At 44.2% G+C, this 16115-nt stretch overlaps 1 protein-coding gene across 2 annotated transcripts in view; it reads left to right on the plus strand.

Moving 5' to 3' along the window:
• The first annotated feature begins 1580 nt into the window (after positions 1 to 1580).
• appa (amyloid beta (A4) precursor protein a) overlaps positions 1581 to 16115 on the plus strand; it is a 91880-nt gene continuing 77345 nt past the window's right edge. Inside the window, exon 1 of one of the 2 annotated variants that reach the window (XM_084051526.1) lies at positions 1581 to 1864. In XM_084051526.1, coding sequence (XP_083907652.1) covers positions 1793 to 1864 — 72 coding nt within the window. In that variant the 5' untranslated portion in view covers positions 1581 to 1792. The remainder of the gene's footprint in view (positions 1865 to 16115) is intronic. The other variant, XM_084051525.1, reaches the window with a different exon arrangement.

Below are 16115 nucleotides of genomic sequence, written 5' to 3' on the forward strand. Positions count from 1 at the left end.
GGAGTGGCAACTGGGGTGGCATTTCATTGACTTAATGGCAATATGGCCGACGTGTGAATATGGTCTATTATCAGGAATCTCAGTGGCGTGTAGGCTACTGTTAAGCATTAGGCTTCCTATCTTGTCGCCCAGGGATCGAATCCCTCTCCCGCCACTGCCTATGTATGTTATCTAAAATGTGTCACAGATTATTGTATTGTGATTAAGGTTAGGTTTAGGCATAGTTTTTGTCGCCCAGCGAGGCGGACCACTCGGCCCACTTGGTAGCAAAAAACAGTTACAACGTTGGAGGTGCACCGTCTCTGGCGGTCTTGAGCAAAGAGAGGCACCAGCGAGCGAGCCGTCAAGTGAGCGAGTCGCCATGCCGAACGTTGCGAAGGCCGCTAGAGCCGACTCAGCGCCGTTCGAGTTATGTATCGATAGGGACAGATTTGTAAATTATCCCCCCTCCCCAGCCAGTGCTAGCGCTGAGCACTATTTTCCATCACGGAGGAAAGCCGGGCAGTGCTATCCTCATCCTCATGGAAGGAGACGCATGACTAGGGGCGAAGCAGTTCCGCGTGCGTCACAGAAGTTACTATACAATCCGGTGGTAAAGCGAGGTTGCGTTTCTGAAGTGTCCACAGCTCTTCTATGAGTAGATAAAAATGGTACCGAATAGCCTACCATTTAATATTAAATGGTAATTTTTTTCCCCAACTCGGTCTGTGTCTCATAGGAGAGCATCTTTGTATGATTGGTCCTCACTAATGCGCATAAAATGTTTGTCTTAAGTATTAGTGAGGACCAATCATATGAAGATGTTGAAAATGAGTCGTCCTTTAAAGCATTGGTTCTCAAAGTGGGGTCCGAGGACCCCCTGGGGTACTTGAGGGGGTTCCAGGGGGTCCCCAGCTAAATGATAGGAACCAAATGGACCTTTATGGATCTGTAACTCTGAGAGTGTACAAATGTTCCATTTGTACACTCTCATAGTTAAATTAACATTGATTTTACAATATGAATTGGGGTCCCAGAGACATACATGCCATTAAATGGGGGTCCGTAGCCTAATGCATGTCAAACTGGGGGTCCTTGAAATTAAAATGGTTGAAATCACTGCTAGAGAGACGTAAAAATCTTCTATTATGGGGGTCCCTGGCTTATCGTCCAATATGGTCCTGTAAATGTGGAATGAATGGATGAATGGATGAATGAATGAATGAATGAATGAATGAATGAATGAATGAATGAAGGAAGGAATGGATGAATGGATGAATAAATGGATGAATGAATGAATGGATGGATGGATGGATGAATGAATAAATGGATGAATGAATGCTCCGGCCCCCAGGCTACATCCAGCTACTCACTATGATTACAATACAACCACATACTGAGTCATCACACCTGTGTGTGTGTGTGTGTGTGTGTGTGTGTGTGTGTGTGTGTGTGTGTGTGTGTGTGTGTGTGTGTGTGTGTGTGTGTGTGTGTGTGTGTGTGTGTGTGTGTGTGTGTGTGTGTGCGCGTGCGTGCGTGCGTGCGTAATTCCTGCTCCGGTCAGGTGATCCCAGGCGGGCGCTGCTGACGGAGAAAGCAGCTGGTGTGGGTTCAGCCCACCATCAAACGACGGGCAACACAGACGCACGCACACACACGCATATTAGACCTGACTGTTTCACCGGGATCCACTGGATCAACCAACCAACCAAGTCCCAGGACCCCCAAAGATCAGACGAGATCCCACTAAAACACTGCGTTTTTTTGGGACGCATTTTTTTAGGGGGATACACTCACACGCACACACAGCGGCATGGAGGGGGGACACCGGAGTGCGGCTTTATTGTTGCTGATCGTGGCTGTAGCGGCTTGTTCCGCCGTGGAGGTAAGAGAGAGAAGACCCTGATTCTGCTATATAGATGTGTGGATCCAGCCGATCCACTGTCAGTGGATCCACTGACAGTGGATTGAATCGGTGTCGCCCGCCGATAACGCAGAGGCGATTCGCCTCTGCGTTGTCGGCGGGCGACACCGATCCGCGGTAGACCACTGCTAGGGACGGGTCGCAACAAGGCTTTTTCTTGTCATATATTGCCTCAGCTCAGCTGTTGAACGTTTTTCCACGAAACACGCATAGTCGCATACATGTTTGCTCATTTATACATGAATCCGTTGATTTGAGGGGGGGAATGATCATGAGATACGTAGCAAATCTTGTCAACATTTTATGTTTTTAGGGGGATGGGAGAGAGAGAGGCTTGATTTACGTTTTTATATACCGTAGGTTGGTCTTTTAGAGAGAACCCCCCCGCCGACCCCCCCTCTAATGTTGATGGATAAACATGCATACTGTCAATAAAGGCAGAAAAAGCACACAAAAAACATTTTTTTTTAATTGAACAAAAAATCAACATTCATGAAAAACGATGTCGCTGGACGACAAATGACGTCCCCACTAGAAGAACCCCCCCCCAAAAAACGACACTTTGACAGAAAACACGCAAATGACGGGGGGGGGGGGGGGGGCAGCGGTGTCTGCGCCATCATGCCATGGTTATTCTTCTTATAACAATGTCTTATTTTTTCCGTATCCCGAGGGGTACTTTAAAAGGAGTGGGCCGGGGCGTGTTTTGACTATAACATAATCCCAATGCCTTGACATTTTATCCTAGAATAAGCATTTAAAACGCCAGGCTTTTGTCTTTAAAACTAAATAAAATACGACGTCTATTTAGTTGTGTAAGCATTGAGTCTGGCGTTTCAATGCTTACACAACTAAATAGACGTCGTATTTATTTCGTTTTAGGACAAAAACCTGGCGTTTTAACGCTTATTCTAGGATAAAATGTCACGTTTTTTTTTTTGCTCTAAGACACGACCTGGCCCAGGTCTTAAAACTCTTACAACTAAAACAAATACGACGTCTATTAGTTGTGGCTGAGATGAGGAGGCTTTATTTGTGTATTTTATTGTGTTGCTGGTGTATTTTGTCCACATTAGAGGAGACAGACGGTGGTAAGATGGCGGCGGTGGGTGCACTGCTGCAGACTGCAGCATTCCAACATGAGAGAGAGATAGGGAGAGAGCAGCAGTGGAAACAGTACTGACATTTTTTACTCAAGTAAAAGTATCAATACCGCAATGTAGAAATGCTCGCAAGTATAAATCCGGAATTCAAAAATGCACTTGAGTAAAAGTACAAAAGTATTGCCATCAAAATGTACTTTGAGTACCAAAAGTACTAATTATGCAGAATGTGCCATTTCACAAGTTTTCAAATGTGTAGTTTTTGAGTGGTGCCAACCACTCCTATATCTGGCTGTGTCCGTATGTATGTACGTATGTCTGTCCACAAACATTGATGACAACATCAATACGATACGGGGCTCATCAAAGGCACCACTCACTTCACACAGGGTGTGATAATTTTTTTTAGGGGGAAATAGCAGATCTACAAGCTCTCAATGTGTTGCATCGCAATGCATTTTTAGCTTGTAGATCGGCTATTTTCAAATGGCCAAAATGTATACAGGGCTGAAGTGGTTACTGTATGTTTTGTAATAATAATCCAAATCTACAAAGTGAACTAGTAACTAAAGTTTTCAAATACATGTAGTGGAGTAAAAGTACAATATTTGGATCCGAAATGGAGAAGTAAAAGAATTGGAAATACTCAAGTAAAGTACAAATACCTCAAAATTGTACTCAAGTACAGTACTTCAGTAAATGTACTTAGTTACTTTCCACCACTGAGAGAGAGTGAGAGAGAGAGAGAGATTGAGCTGAGCCATGCATCCAACAGGCGCACACTGTGCTCTCTGGTACAGTGGTTCTCAACCTTTTCAGGCTGCTTGCGACCCCCCAAAAAATAATCCTATTTGAACTGGGGACCCCCCTCCACCCTGACAAGCACTTGGAATTGTAGGCGTTGAGGCATTCCTTTTTGTTTGACTCGCTTCCACAGATACATATTGCGAAAATAGCAGATCTGCAAGCTCACAACAGCTCGTCGTGAGCTTGTACATTTGACAATTTGGCCCATGTTTGACCATTTTTTTTATAGTAGCCTATGGTTTGTTGAGTACTTTTGATGCATTGGTCTTTTTTTTTTTTAGGTATTAAAAAGGTCCTTAAATTGTCACTTCGCCTTCGCTGTCATCTGGGGACCCCCTCCCAAAACCACCAAACTACAGCACTTGTTGTGGGTTCTCAGCGGACCCGTTTGTTACATTTAAAGACGGCCTGTCCCTGAAAAAGCAATAAGGGAGCCTAAACTGAGATAATTTCACACAATCACTGCCCATTCATTTCTTTTTCTCTCTACTTCTCAGCCGTGTTGTCATAGGCTACAACACTGTAAAAAAAACATACTTAGAGAGGGTAGCCTACCCTCCCCGAGATAAGGACCTGTGAGGATCCTCCTTTTGATTAAATTAGCTGTGTGTGTGCGCGCGTGTTTACGCATGCATGCGCGAGAATGTGTGGCCCTTGTCTGTTGTGAGAAGAAACACTGCGGTGTTGTGTAACCACCAGTGGCCACATTGTTGCAGATATAAGCCTACAATCGGCGCTTTGGCCGCTGCAGCCTTTTAATTATGGTGTCTTGCCTTGTTGTGTGGGAATGGCGGTTTGCGTCCCGGTGACAAAACGTAACCACCACAACAACAGCCCAAAGACGAAGAGTGCTACTTGTAAGCACGGCCACGGCATTGTGTGTGTAAACTGCCGAACAATAGCCGTTACTCACCTAGAGCAGTGGTTCTCAAACCCAGAAGATTAGCTTAATGTGCAACATTGTTTTCTCACTCAACCGTAAACAAACCAACATACAGTATAAGTGTATACAGGGTATCTGCACATTTCTAAAGTGACAATTTAATGACTTAAGACCTTTTTAATACCTCTAAAATAAATTAGACCATTACTTCGTCAAAAGTAACCATTAAACTATACTATCAAAAATTGGGCAAATTGTCAAATAAGAGCAGTCCAAGAAATAGCAAGAACATTGTGAGGCGTTGTGAGCTTGTAGATTGGCTAATTTCACAATATGTACTGTATCAGTGGAGCTGAGGCAAACAAAATGTAATGCCTCAACTGCTACAATTCCAAGTGCTTGTCAGGGTGGGGGGTCCAGTTCAAATATGATTATTTTGGGGGGTCGCGGCATGAAAAGATTGAGAACCACTGACCTAGAGCAGTGGTTCTTAAACTTTTTCATGTCAAGGACCCCCAAATTGATATGTATTTGGCCACGGTGACGGACCCCCATCTCAAAATATCTTGTGCCAGGGAGGGACCTCCTGGCACAAGATATTTTGAGATGGGGGTCCGTGCAAGACTTGTGTTGTTCCAATGTTTCAAAAATATTCAGTCGTTGAATATTGTTTGATTAAAGGTTTGAAGTGGTTAAACGTATTCTGATGCTATATTAACAAATTTAGCTGGGGACCCCCTGGAACCCACTCAAGGACCACTGGGGGTCCCCAGACCCCACTTTGAGAACATCTGATCTAGAGACTTCCCTGCCCCCCCTTCTCTCTAACCCCTAGATTTAATGAAATGTTGCATAATGTCAAACTAGACAAATTGGGCAACTTAATATATGACTAAATCCCTTTCATTGACGTCGTGTTCTTTGTTAGGGTGTACTTGCTGTCAGTTGAGGTGCTTAAAAGTTGCGCTTGCAGTAAATCTTCAAAGGCTGAGGCAGTGATGAATGAAGGGCATAATAATCATATGAAATAAGATTAAACATTAGATGGTGGAATGGAGATTTAGCCTTATGAAATGTCAACATTAGCAAATCCCTTATTGCCTAAGGTATTATACTGTAAACCATCATGTAGACAGACCACACACTGAAGGATTTCAAAGGTCTCTCTCTCACGCACGCACGCACGCACGCACGCACACAATCCCACTCCTATGGAACGTCAGCATTTTAGGATGGTGATTTTATGAATGCCATTTTTCTTTTTCTTTTTGGCCTTTTTTAACTCTCACCGTAAAGCCAGGAATAGACGATCTACAAGCTCACAACGTGTCGCGTTGCAACATGTCGTGAGCTTGTGTCTCTGAAGGTTTCGGTGCGTGACATCGGCGCACAACAAAACGACCATTTAGGTCCTAATTATTTTGGAAAATTGTCCTCACAATAGCTTATTTCTCAAATTCTACTATACTTGTGAGGACATTTGGCCCTAACAAGTATAGTAACACAAGCGTACACACACACACACACACAGCGTGGCCTTGACCTGGCAGCGGGTGCTTTAGGAAGCTAGCTTTCCAGGCAGGACCCACCCACCCCACTTCCCTAGACGATGTTAAGTCGGCGCTGAGCGTGGGAGCTGCATGCCAGCCTTTGTGCGTTTCCCCGTCCTTGGGAAACGGGGCTTGGATGGGGCGTAAAGGCGGTCTTGTTTGTGTGCATACTGCAGTGTTTCAGCCTGGGGGTGGGGGGGGGGGGTTTGGGGGTGGGTGGATCAGCCCTCTCTCCCTCCCTCGATTAGTGTGCATTAATGCCATTACGCCTCTTGGCGTTTTTTTTTTTCTGTGGGTTTGTGCTTGGCACCTTGTCAGCTTGCTCCTTATACTGCAGATCTGTCTTTGTGAGAGGCTGGGTTTTTCTTCTCCCGAGCTGTAACAGTAACCGTGTATGTGTGTGTGTGTGTGTGTGCTTGTATTACTTTACTACGTGAGGGCCAAATGTCCCCACAAGTGTAGCACGATTTGAGAAATAGACATTATGTGGACCGTTTCCCAACAACATAGCCTTACTTGCCGTGCACCGGAAATGCCAGATCTACGAGTCACAACTCTTTGCGCTGCAAAGAGTTGTGAGCTTTTAGATCGTCTATTTTTGACTTTGGGGTTAAAATTAGCAAAATATTATAAAATGGCATCCGTAAAATCACCTGTCCTCACAAAATCATGTCCTCACAAGTCTAGTAATAGTTACGTGTGTGTGTGTGTGTGTGTGTGTGTGTCTCTGTCTCCCGTGCCATCTCAATAAACAGTGGGGGTTGTGTGTGATAAATCGCCTTTTGAAGATATCCCGAGGAGGCAGGAATGTGGATTATCTCTCTCTCTCTCTCTCTTGCGTTCTCGTCCCAGACCAGAACATTCTGTCGTCTTGGTTATGTCAACACAACAACACTGGCTCCCACTTAAATCTCATCATGAACCCTAGCGTCCCTTATTCTAAGGGCGAATATTCAGTGAGAGTAGCATAATCTACAAGGCTCCGAATGCGTTGCATTGAGCTTGTAGAGCTGCTGTTTTCAGTGAAGGGATTTGGTGTAGAGGGAAATACTAACAGACCTAGAGTAGAGCCTTGGGGGACCCCCGTTCAACTGGGTAATGTCCCCCCTGCCCCTTCTTTCGCTTTTCACCCCTTTTTTCTCCCCAATTTAGTCGTTATTATGCCAATAGTTCCCTCCCCACACACATTTCTGTGTTGTCGTCACTGCTGTTGATACATACTGACTCAACTGCCAGTGAGGAGCCCCCACCGGGAGGATGTCTTCCTATTCCTCCCGCCCAACACTCCCCGCTGACAGGTGCCACCCTCGGCCCGTAGGGAGTATGTGCAGTGACAGCCCTCCCCGCCGGGCTTCCCTCCCACAAACGCTGGCCAGTTGTGTTCGTGAAGACGCTCGACAAAGCCATATGCACTGCGGTGGATTTGAACCCACAACCTCCGCGGTGGTGGGCAGGTACTTTACCACCGTGCCACCCGAGCGCCCTTGATGTCTGCCCGCCTGCCTGCTCAGAATTCCTGACCTTTCCGTTGAGTCATTTGTTGTCGTGGTCAGTGCGTTGTCATGGCCGTAGGCTCTGTGGAACTGGGTCTTGACCCTCCATTTTTCTTCTTCCAATCCGAGTAGCGATCGCCTCAAGTCATGCGTAATTTCCCCTCCCATGTCACTTGACCTTGTGGATGTAATTGAAGTCAACTGCTCCCGTACGCTGCCTTTTGCCAAAGGCCTTGCCAGTCGTTTTGTCGGTGCCAATGCGCTCCGTCCGGCCGTCTCGGTCCATGTAAAGCTGCTTCCTTTGACAAAACATCTCTTTACAAATGACGGCATAATTAATAGGTGACGCTAAGTAATGCATCTCAAAGCAGCTGATGAATTAAGCACACAATGCAATGACTCACGTCTCTTAGTCTGTATGTCTGTCTATCTATCTAATACTATACTTCAATCATCCACATTGTAAAACGTGTTACCTCTGTAAAGGTTGCAATCCCTAGTACCTTCTTTTATTTTCTTTTAACCCATTAAGACTGGGAACGCATCTGTGTCATTTTAGATTTTAGCTATAGCCATTATTTTATACTCTGGCTTTTCAAAAATAGCAGATATACAAGCGCGGCAACGAGTGCCGCACTATGAGCTTGTAGAGCTGCTATTTTTGAAAAATCTTGAAAATGAGTGCAAATCTTTGAATATATATATATATTTTTTAAAGTGAACATTTGTAACTCAAATCTTTGATTTTGGGGGTCCCTGGGGTCCGCGGCCAAATACATATAATTTTGACACGAACAAGTTTGAGCACCACTGATAAAGCATTGCGTTGTGTCCGGCAGGAACCAGCTAAATCCATTTTTCCGCTTTCGCATTTTTTTCCCATAAATCCGTGCTATTGAACACCCTTTACGTCTGTGTGTTGGTAAAAAAAATATTGAACCAATGAAAAGTATTAAAAGGTGCTTCTGACAAAACCATTGGATCCTCAAACTTTCTGCTAAAAACAAACTAACTCCAGCAAAGGGGGGTGGAGTTAGCTGGTTTTGCTGACTCCAGGCTCCACCATTCCTTTTGACCTCCAACCTCAAAAGCGCGGCCTACTTCCTGATCTGAAGGCACGCCCACTTGTAGCCAATAGGTTCTCAACGCAGCTCCCGACAGAGTGCAGCTATGAATTTGTTCTTGAGAGATTAGCTGGTTCCTGCCCGACCGAAAATTTGACATTTGTTGAGACATATGACAGTTACCTAGGTTCGCTTTAAAAAATATATATAGAAAGATTTGCACAAATCTTCAAGATATTTAAAAAAAAATTGCAAGCTCATAGCACGGCACCATGAGCTTGTATATCTGCTATTTTTGAACAGCCCAAATAAATCTAAAAATGACACACGGATGCGTTCCCGGTCTTAATGGGTTAAGCAAATGCGAGTCAACCCCACTCACCCGTTGAACACGATGTCATTGGTGAAAAAAAGAAAAACGAAGGCCAGGGCTTGACTTGTGAACGAAACGCGGCCGGGCTGGTCGATGGCCATGATTTTGTCTGGGATCCGGCAAGCGTCTCCCTGGCGTCAGCAGCCCTCGGCAGCCCTCAGAGCAGAGCACTGAGTGCACTGCCGTTAACTTCAGCCCAGGCTCATGTCTGTGTGCATGTCGGGGAAACTGAAACCTTGTGTCGACTTTTTTATGTTTTTGTCGTAAATTAATGTCGTCATTAGGGTCGGGATCCGGATCCAACATTGAGGAACCGGAACCTTTTTTTAGCGGCGCTAGCTAGCTGCTCTATACCTGACTTTGTCCGTGTTCACTGTCAACGCTCTGATTGGTCAGACCCGTCAGCGCTCTGATTGGTCAGACCCGTCAACGCTCTGATTGGTCAGACCCGTCAACGCTCTGGTTGGTCAGACCCGTCAACGTTCTGATTGGTCAGACCCGTCAACGCTCTGATTGGTCAGACCCCTCAACGCTCTGATTGGTCAGACCCGTCAACGCTCTGATTGGTCAGACCCGTCAACGCTCTGATTGGTCAGACCTGTCAACGTTCTGATTGGTCAGACCCGTCAACAAAGTGATTGGTCAAGCTTCACGTGACACATGGCTATAAACACATTATAAACACATATCGATGACAAAATGTATCAAGGCGCCGCTACCTTCACACAGGGTGTGATTTTTTTCTTTTCACACTGTCAAGTGCTGGTTGTGTGGATTTCACGTCTGCTATTACAATTACAATACCAGTGGTTCTCAAACCTTTTAATTTCAAGGACCACCATAACCCATAATATAACCCGTATGGGTCCATTCGGTTCCATTTGTACACTCTCAGAGTTACAGACCTGTAAGGGTCCATTTGGTTCCATTTGTACACTCTCAGAGTTACAGACCTGTAAGGGTCCATTTAGTTCCATTTGTACACTCTCAGAGTTACAGACCTGTAAGGGTCCATTTAGTTCCATTTGTACACTCTCAGAGTTACAGACCTGTAAGGGTCCATTTTGAACCCCTATAGGAATCGTTAAAGGGAACCTTTAAGGAATCGGACCGTTAAGGAACCGAAATCGCTAAAATCCTAAAGGATCCCAAACCCTACACGTCATACTAGACTGTCTGACAGAAAGTAGTGAAAATAGCAGATCTACAAGCTCTCAACGTGTCCTGATGCCAGCTTGTAGATAGTTTTTTTTTTTCTTTTATCATAAAAAAGGAGCAGTTTTGGTAATGCAAGGTTTCCACTCGACAGCGACAATTTATTCTGAACCCTTATTAAAAGCAGACAGGTTGACTTGGAGCAGGTTGGTATTTGATGTGTCTTGAAGGGGGGTCTCCAGGGGGAAAGAGAGGAGGGGGTTACACATCATAGCTGTCAGGCAGAAACCTTGTATCTCCATGTTTCATCTTTTTCTGTCGGTTCTTTTCCCATTTAAATGAATGCCCAGTTTTGTTCTTTGTCTTATGACATTGGCGTGAAAAAGTATTGCCGACCTACCAGCTCACAACACATTGTGAGCTTGTAGATCTGCTATATTTGCTATACATATATATTTTTTAAATTACTGTTTTCCTAATAATGAGCAAACTAGTGGTGCCAGGTTGAAAGTATTAACTGTCTCTGTGGGTTTTATAAATATTGAACCAATATTTTCTTTTTCCATTTCCTGAAAAGTAACTTGTCTTGGATAGGCCTGTCACAATCTTTACGTAATCCTAAATGGAACACAGGTTCTTTTTTCTTTTCATTTCCTGAAAAGTAACAGTCCTGGACATACGAGGTTTGCGCCCCGGCGGCAGTGATGACATATGGGTGCGTTCAGACCTGGGAGCAGCTCCACTGGAGCAGATGGTGATTTAAATGCCTTTTGTGAAGGTCACATCTGATGGGATATGCGAAAGGGAAAGGATGCGGCGTGGAAGATGTTCCCAGATACAGAGTCATTGAGATTTTATCGGAAAATCTTTTAATAACAAAAATCACAAAAAGATGTAATCGATTCCCTCTTTCGGTTCCATAATGGTAAAATAAAGAGGTTGAAAGTTTAGGTCACAAAAATATTGTGATTATAAGAACTATTGCTCGGAAATAAACTGTATATTTTAGTAGCACTTCAGCCAATTTCAGACACTTTTTGTTCTGAAAATACTTGTATTAATTGTCAACTTTAAGAAATGTAATGAATAGTAACCTCTCATACGTTCATTCCATGACAACGCAATGGAAAGCAGTAACACTTAAAGCTTGTTTTACGCTTTTATTTATAGGAACAAAAACACTGGTATCATCATCTAGTACTGGACCTACAGTACTAGATGATGAGGATTTTATCGATTGCGATTACTTAATATCTATGGCTATCCGGTAATTTGGATCCGTTTACTACTTGGAACTGAATGTTGATACCCAACCCTCACCAGATAGTGTAGGGATACACATTTTGGAGATAAGCCTGAGCCTTGCTGTCTGGGCTTCTAGTAAACCCGCAAAACCACAACAGTCCATTGCATACGGAGGCTCTTAGACGGATACAATTGCAGCCTCCCGACGCTGAAGCAATGAGCGTAGCGTGTGGTTTCTGACTCAGTTTCCTGGGTTTGGTGGTGGCTGTCATGGGACTCGCCAGGTCATTGTCACTGCTGTTGTGACTTAGCTGCGTGAAATCCACAAGACTGCACAAAATATTTTGGCCACCGACGTCGTCTGTCCTTGTCATATTGTGTCATAGATACAGCCTGTTGCTCAATAGGCGCTATGCACAGCAGCCATATTATCACTTCCTTCACAGGTGTTACCAATGATACTAATGAAGGCTCTGTTCCATTTAGTGTAGCACAGTGGTTTCCACGACCCCCATAACTCTCAGAGTTACACACCTGTAAGGGGCCATTTGGAAGCCCATGAGGGTCCCTGGACCCCAACTGTAGACCTGTAGCAGAGTGTTTCCAGTGAGCCAACATGCACAACATTAGCACCCTGACTCTGTTTGACCAGAATGGAACAGAGCCTTCATTAGTATCATTGGTAACACCTGTGAATGTCTTCATAATATGGCTGCTGTGAATAGAGCCTATCGGGGTCTTAGTTATCTCAATGCTTTCGTTGTCTCAGTCTTTGTCCTGCCCTTTTTATCTGCGGCTGCCCTTCATAATTGACAAAATGTGCAACAGATCATAGAATTCTCTTTGTTTTGTTTTTTTTATATCAGGAGGAGGTCACGACATCTAGAGCCCGACTAACGATAATATATAGCTTATCTGGTCTTGTCTTGTCTTTTTTACATTTTTGACAAAGTATTGGCATTTATGCAGCAAATATTTCCAGATTTTTCTTTTTTACCGATGTCAACCTGGCTTCCCCAAGCTCAAGTCGCACCACCATGCGATGTACTCTGAACTTGCAGATGTGTTATTTTTGGGCGGTGCAACCGCCCCTATAAGTGAGGTTTGGAATTTGCACCCCCCAACCCCACGCTGTGATTGGCCACCAGTGTACCCCCCTAACCCTGCACCGTGATTGGCCACCATGACTCTATTCAGGACTGTGATTGGCTAGAAACACATGACACATGTGCATAGCCCTATAAATACGCGCGCACACTTAAATGAATCACTTCCATCACTGTGAGCCCAGTATTAGCCCAGTATTGTGATTAGCTAGCAAGACACACTGGGTGTGATTTTTTTATTTTAATTTTGATAATTTTTGAATAGGGCTTAAAGGACCACTTCACCCATTTTCAACCTATCTTCATATCATTTGTTATTATAAGATGGCACCATTCCTGTCTACTCACTCTGTCTCAGAGGAGGGCTGTGGACAATTCTACCAGTGACCTATCGGTAGGCAGGTTTGGTCAATTCAAGCACAATTTCAAACTTGTCATTTTATTAATACAAGAACATTGGCTCCTATTTCAGCATGCTAACTTTCCAGGAAGAGAGGCTGCAGTTTCTATTAGCTTGGAATTCCAATTGATGATGTAAGATAGGATAAGACCCCCGCAACGTAAATTCAGGCGCCAAAGGCAGCCCATGAGTTAGGATACAGATTATTGGCAACATCTACAACAAAAACTTAACAACATCTACAATATACACCACCGTACACCATGAACTGTGCTTGCATAGTGCAGCACAAGGGAAATACAAGAGAACGTGCACAGTAAGCATATCAGATAGGGTCCGTACTTCACTGAACTGTTGTTTTCCGAGCAATTAGTGTCTATTGAACGAGCCGAGTGGCCATTGCGTGCCTCGTACATCTTCATAGCTAGGGGCACCAAGGATTGTCTACGTCTATTGGTTGTCTATATGAACACAATTGGGCCGTGTTCGGGCGAGGGAATCCGGGCAGGGAGGGTGTCTCTGCATGTATTCCTACGGGCTGGGGGAGGCAGCAGGGAGTCAGGAGGAGTAGCATGGAGGCTCTACGTCTTCCCGGTGGGGGCTCCTCACTGGCAGCTGAGTCGGTAGGATACAACAGTGGTGACGGCACACAAATGTGCGTGGGGAGGAATTAATTGGCATAACGTCTGAATTGGCCACTCATCCTATGCACAGGATGAGTGCTCATAGGCGGATAGGAGTAGCGAGAAGGGTTTGTGTTTTTTGAGGGGGGGGGGGGGGGGGAAATGCAACTCCCTGCCTTCCATTCACCTGGGTGCAGTGGTGTAACTAAGTAAATTTACTCAAGTACTGTACTTTTGACGAATCTTTACTTTACTGGAGTATTTCTCATTTTCAATACTTTTTCTTGTACTCTACTACATCTCAAAGGCAAATATTGTACTTTTACTCCACTACAATTATTTGAAAACTTACTTACTGTTACTTTACCGATATAAATGATCATATCATAAAACATACATTAACCACTTTAGCCCTATTTTATACATAGGCTATTTGAAAATAGCCGATCTACAAGCTCGCAGCGCACGGTGCGTTGTGAGCTTGTAGATCTGCTATTTTCAAACATTTTAGTACTTTTGCTTTTAAGTACATTTTGATGCCAATACTTTTGTACTTTTACTCAAGTAACATTTTGAACACAGGCCCTTTACTTGTAACAGTCATTTTATAATGTCGTATTGCTACTTTTACTTAAGTTAAACATTTGAGTACTTTTTCTACCACTGCCTGGGTGCAATCGAGAACACATTTCCTGACTTGGCTTGTCGTCGCCGGGCGGCTTTTTGTCCGTCTGTGCATATCAGCAGTGCTCTGTGTAAGACGGAGAGCGCTCCGTGCCCTTAACTGCTGACCACGTAGCTGGCTGGGTCTCTGTAGAATGAGAGTAATCAGACCAGCTGAGCTATCGCAGGCCTCTGGCCCGTTGCAATTACTCAGCAGCGCTGTGAGTGCTCCCAGCGCACGTTGCATTTAGCCAGGAAATGGCCTACGCACGTCTTACTGGCAGGGATGCAACAGCTAATCAAACTAATTGATTTAATTTATTACAAAAAAAATGTATGTAATAAAATAGTTGGTGAATCTATCAATATTTTGGGCATGCCGTTATAGGAGAAAGTTTAAAAAAGTCAACAAATTTCAAATATAACGAATCTTCAAGCTCACAATGCAGCGGTGTGTGTGTGTGTGTTTGTGTGTGATATAATCTAATTTCACCCATTGAGACCTGAAGCCGATTCTACATGTCTCCTAAATCTCAACAGTATTCTGAAAAACATATGTTTCTATATCAGTGGTGCTCAATCTTTTTCATGTCAAGGACCCCCAAAATTATATGTATTTGGCCGCGGACCCCCATCAAAATATTTTGTTCCAGGGACCCCCAGAAGCAAAGATTTGAGTTACAAATGTTTGCTTTAAAAAAATATATATATTCAAAGATTTGCACACATTTTCACGATTTTTCAAAAATAGCAGATCTACAAGCTCATAGCGCGGCACTCGATGCCGCGCAATGAGCTTGTATATCTGCTATTTTTGAATAGCCCAAAGTGTAAAATAATGCTTTTTAGCTCAAATCAAAAAAAGACACAGTTCCAGGTCTTAATGGGTTAATAAAATAATCAATTAACAATCAATCAATATTTTGGCCATATTATAGGCGAAAAGTAAAAAAAAATAAGCAGCCAAAAAAACGATGCATTGTAATCTTGTGGATCTGCTGTTTCTGATTCTGAATATTCATTTATTCGATTAATATGAATAATTAATATAAATAATCAATAGAATAATCGCTGACTAAATAATCGATAGTTGCAGCCAGGACTACTAACTGGATGCACGTTTGGCTGTGTGTGCGTGCAGTCCTGCATGCATTGGCATTGATGCTGCACGTCGGTACTCTTACATTTTTAATCTTTTGTGTCGAGAGCTGCTGGTTGTTGCGTCACGGGGTCATGCACGTGGCCTTGCTGCGCGTGTGTGCGCTCATACATGTGACCTTTTTACACACACATGAGAGCCAGAGGTTTATAAGCCGACTAAAGGCGGTTCAATCAAGATTTCAATCACAGTGGGCCTGAAAGTGTGTGCGCCCGTGTCAAGGCGAGCAGTGTTAATGTCCATGTGACATTAGCATGCAGATTCAGCTATGGCCGTAAACACGCACGTGCACACACACACACACACACACACACACACACACACACACACACACACACACACAGAGTGCAGACTTTTGTAACCTTTATTTGACAGAGACGGGTGGAGAGAGAGTAAAGGGGTGACATGCTGCTAATGGGCCGTGCCGGCGGGGAATCAAACCAGGGACTCGCTGCCAGGCGTGTGGTATGCACCCTAACCACTCTGCTATCGGCTCGCCCGGTTTGGTTTATGTTCGAAGAAGCCATTCGTCTCAGTACACTATGAAAATCAACTTGCCGAGACCTGATACGTGTTTGAGATCGGAGA

This window comes from Gymnoscopelus microlampas, assembly GCF_963454915.1.
Source record: "Gymnoscopelus microlampas genome assembly, chromosome: 24".
Taxonomy (NCBI): Eukaryota; Metazoa; Chordata; class Actinopteri; order Myctophiformes; family Myctophidae; genus Gymnoscopelus; species Gymnoscopelus microlampas.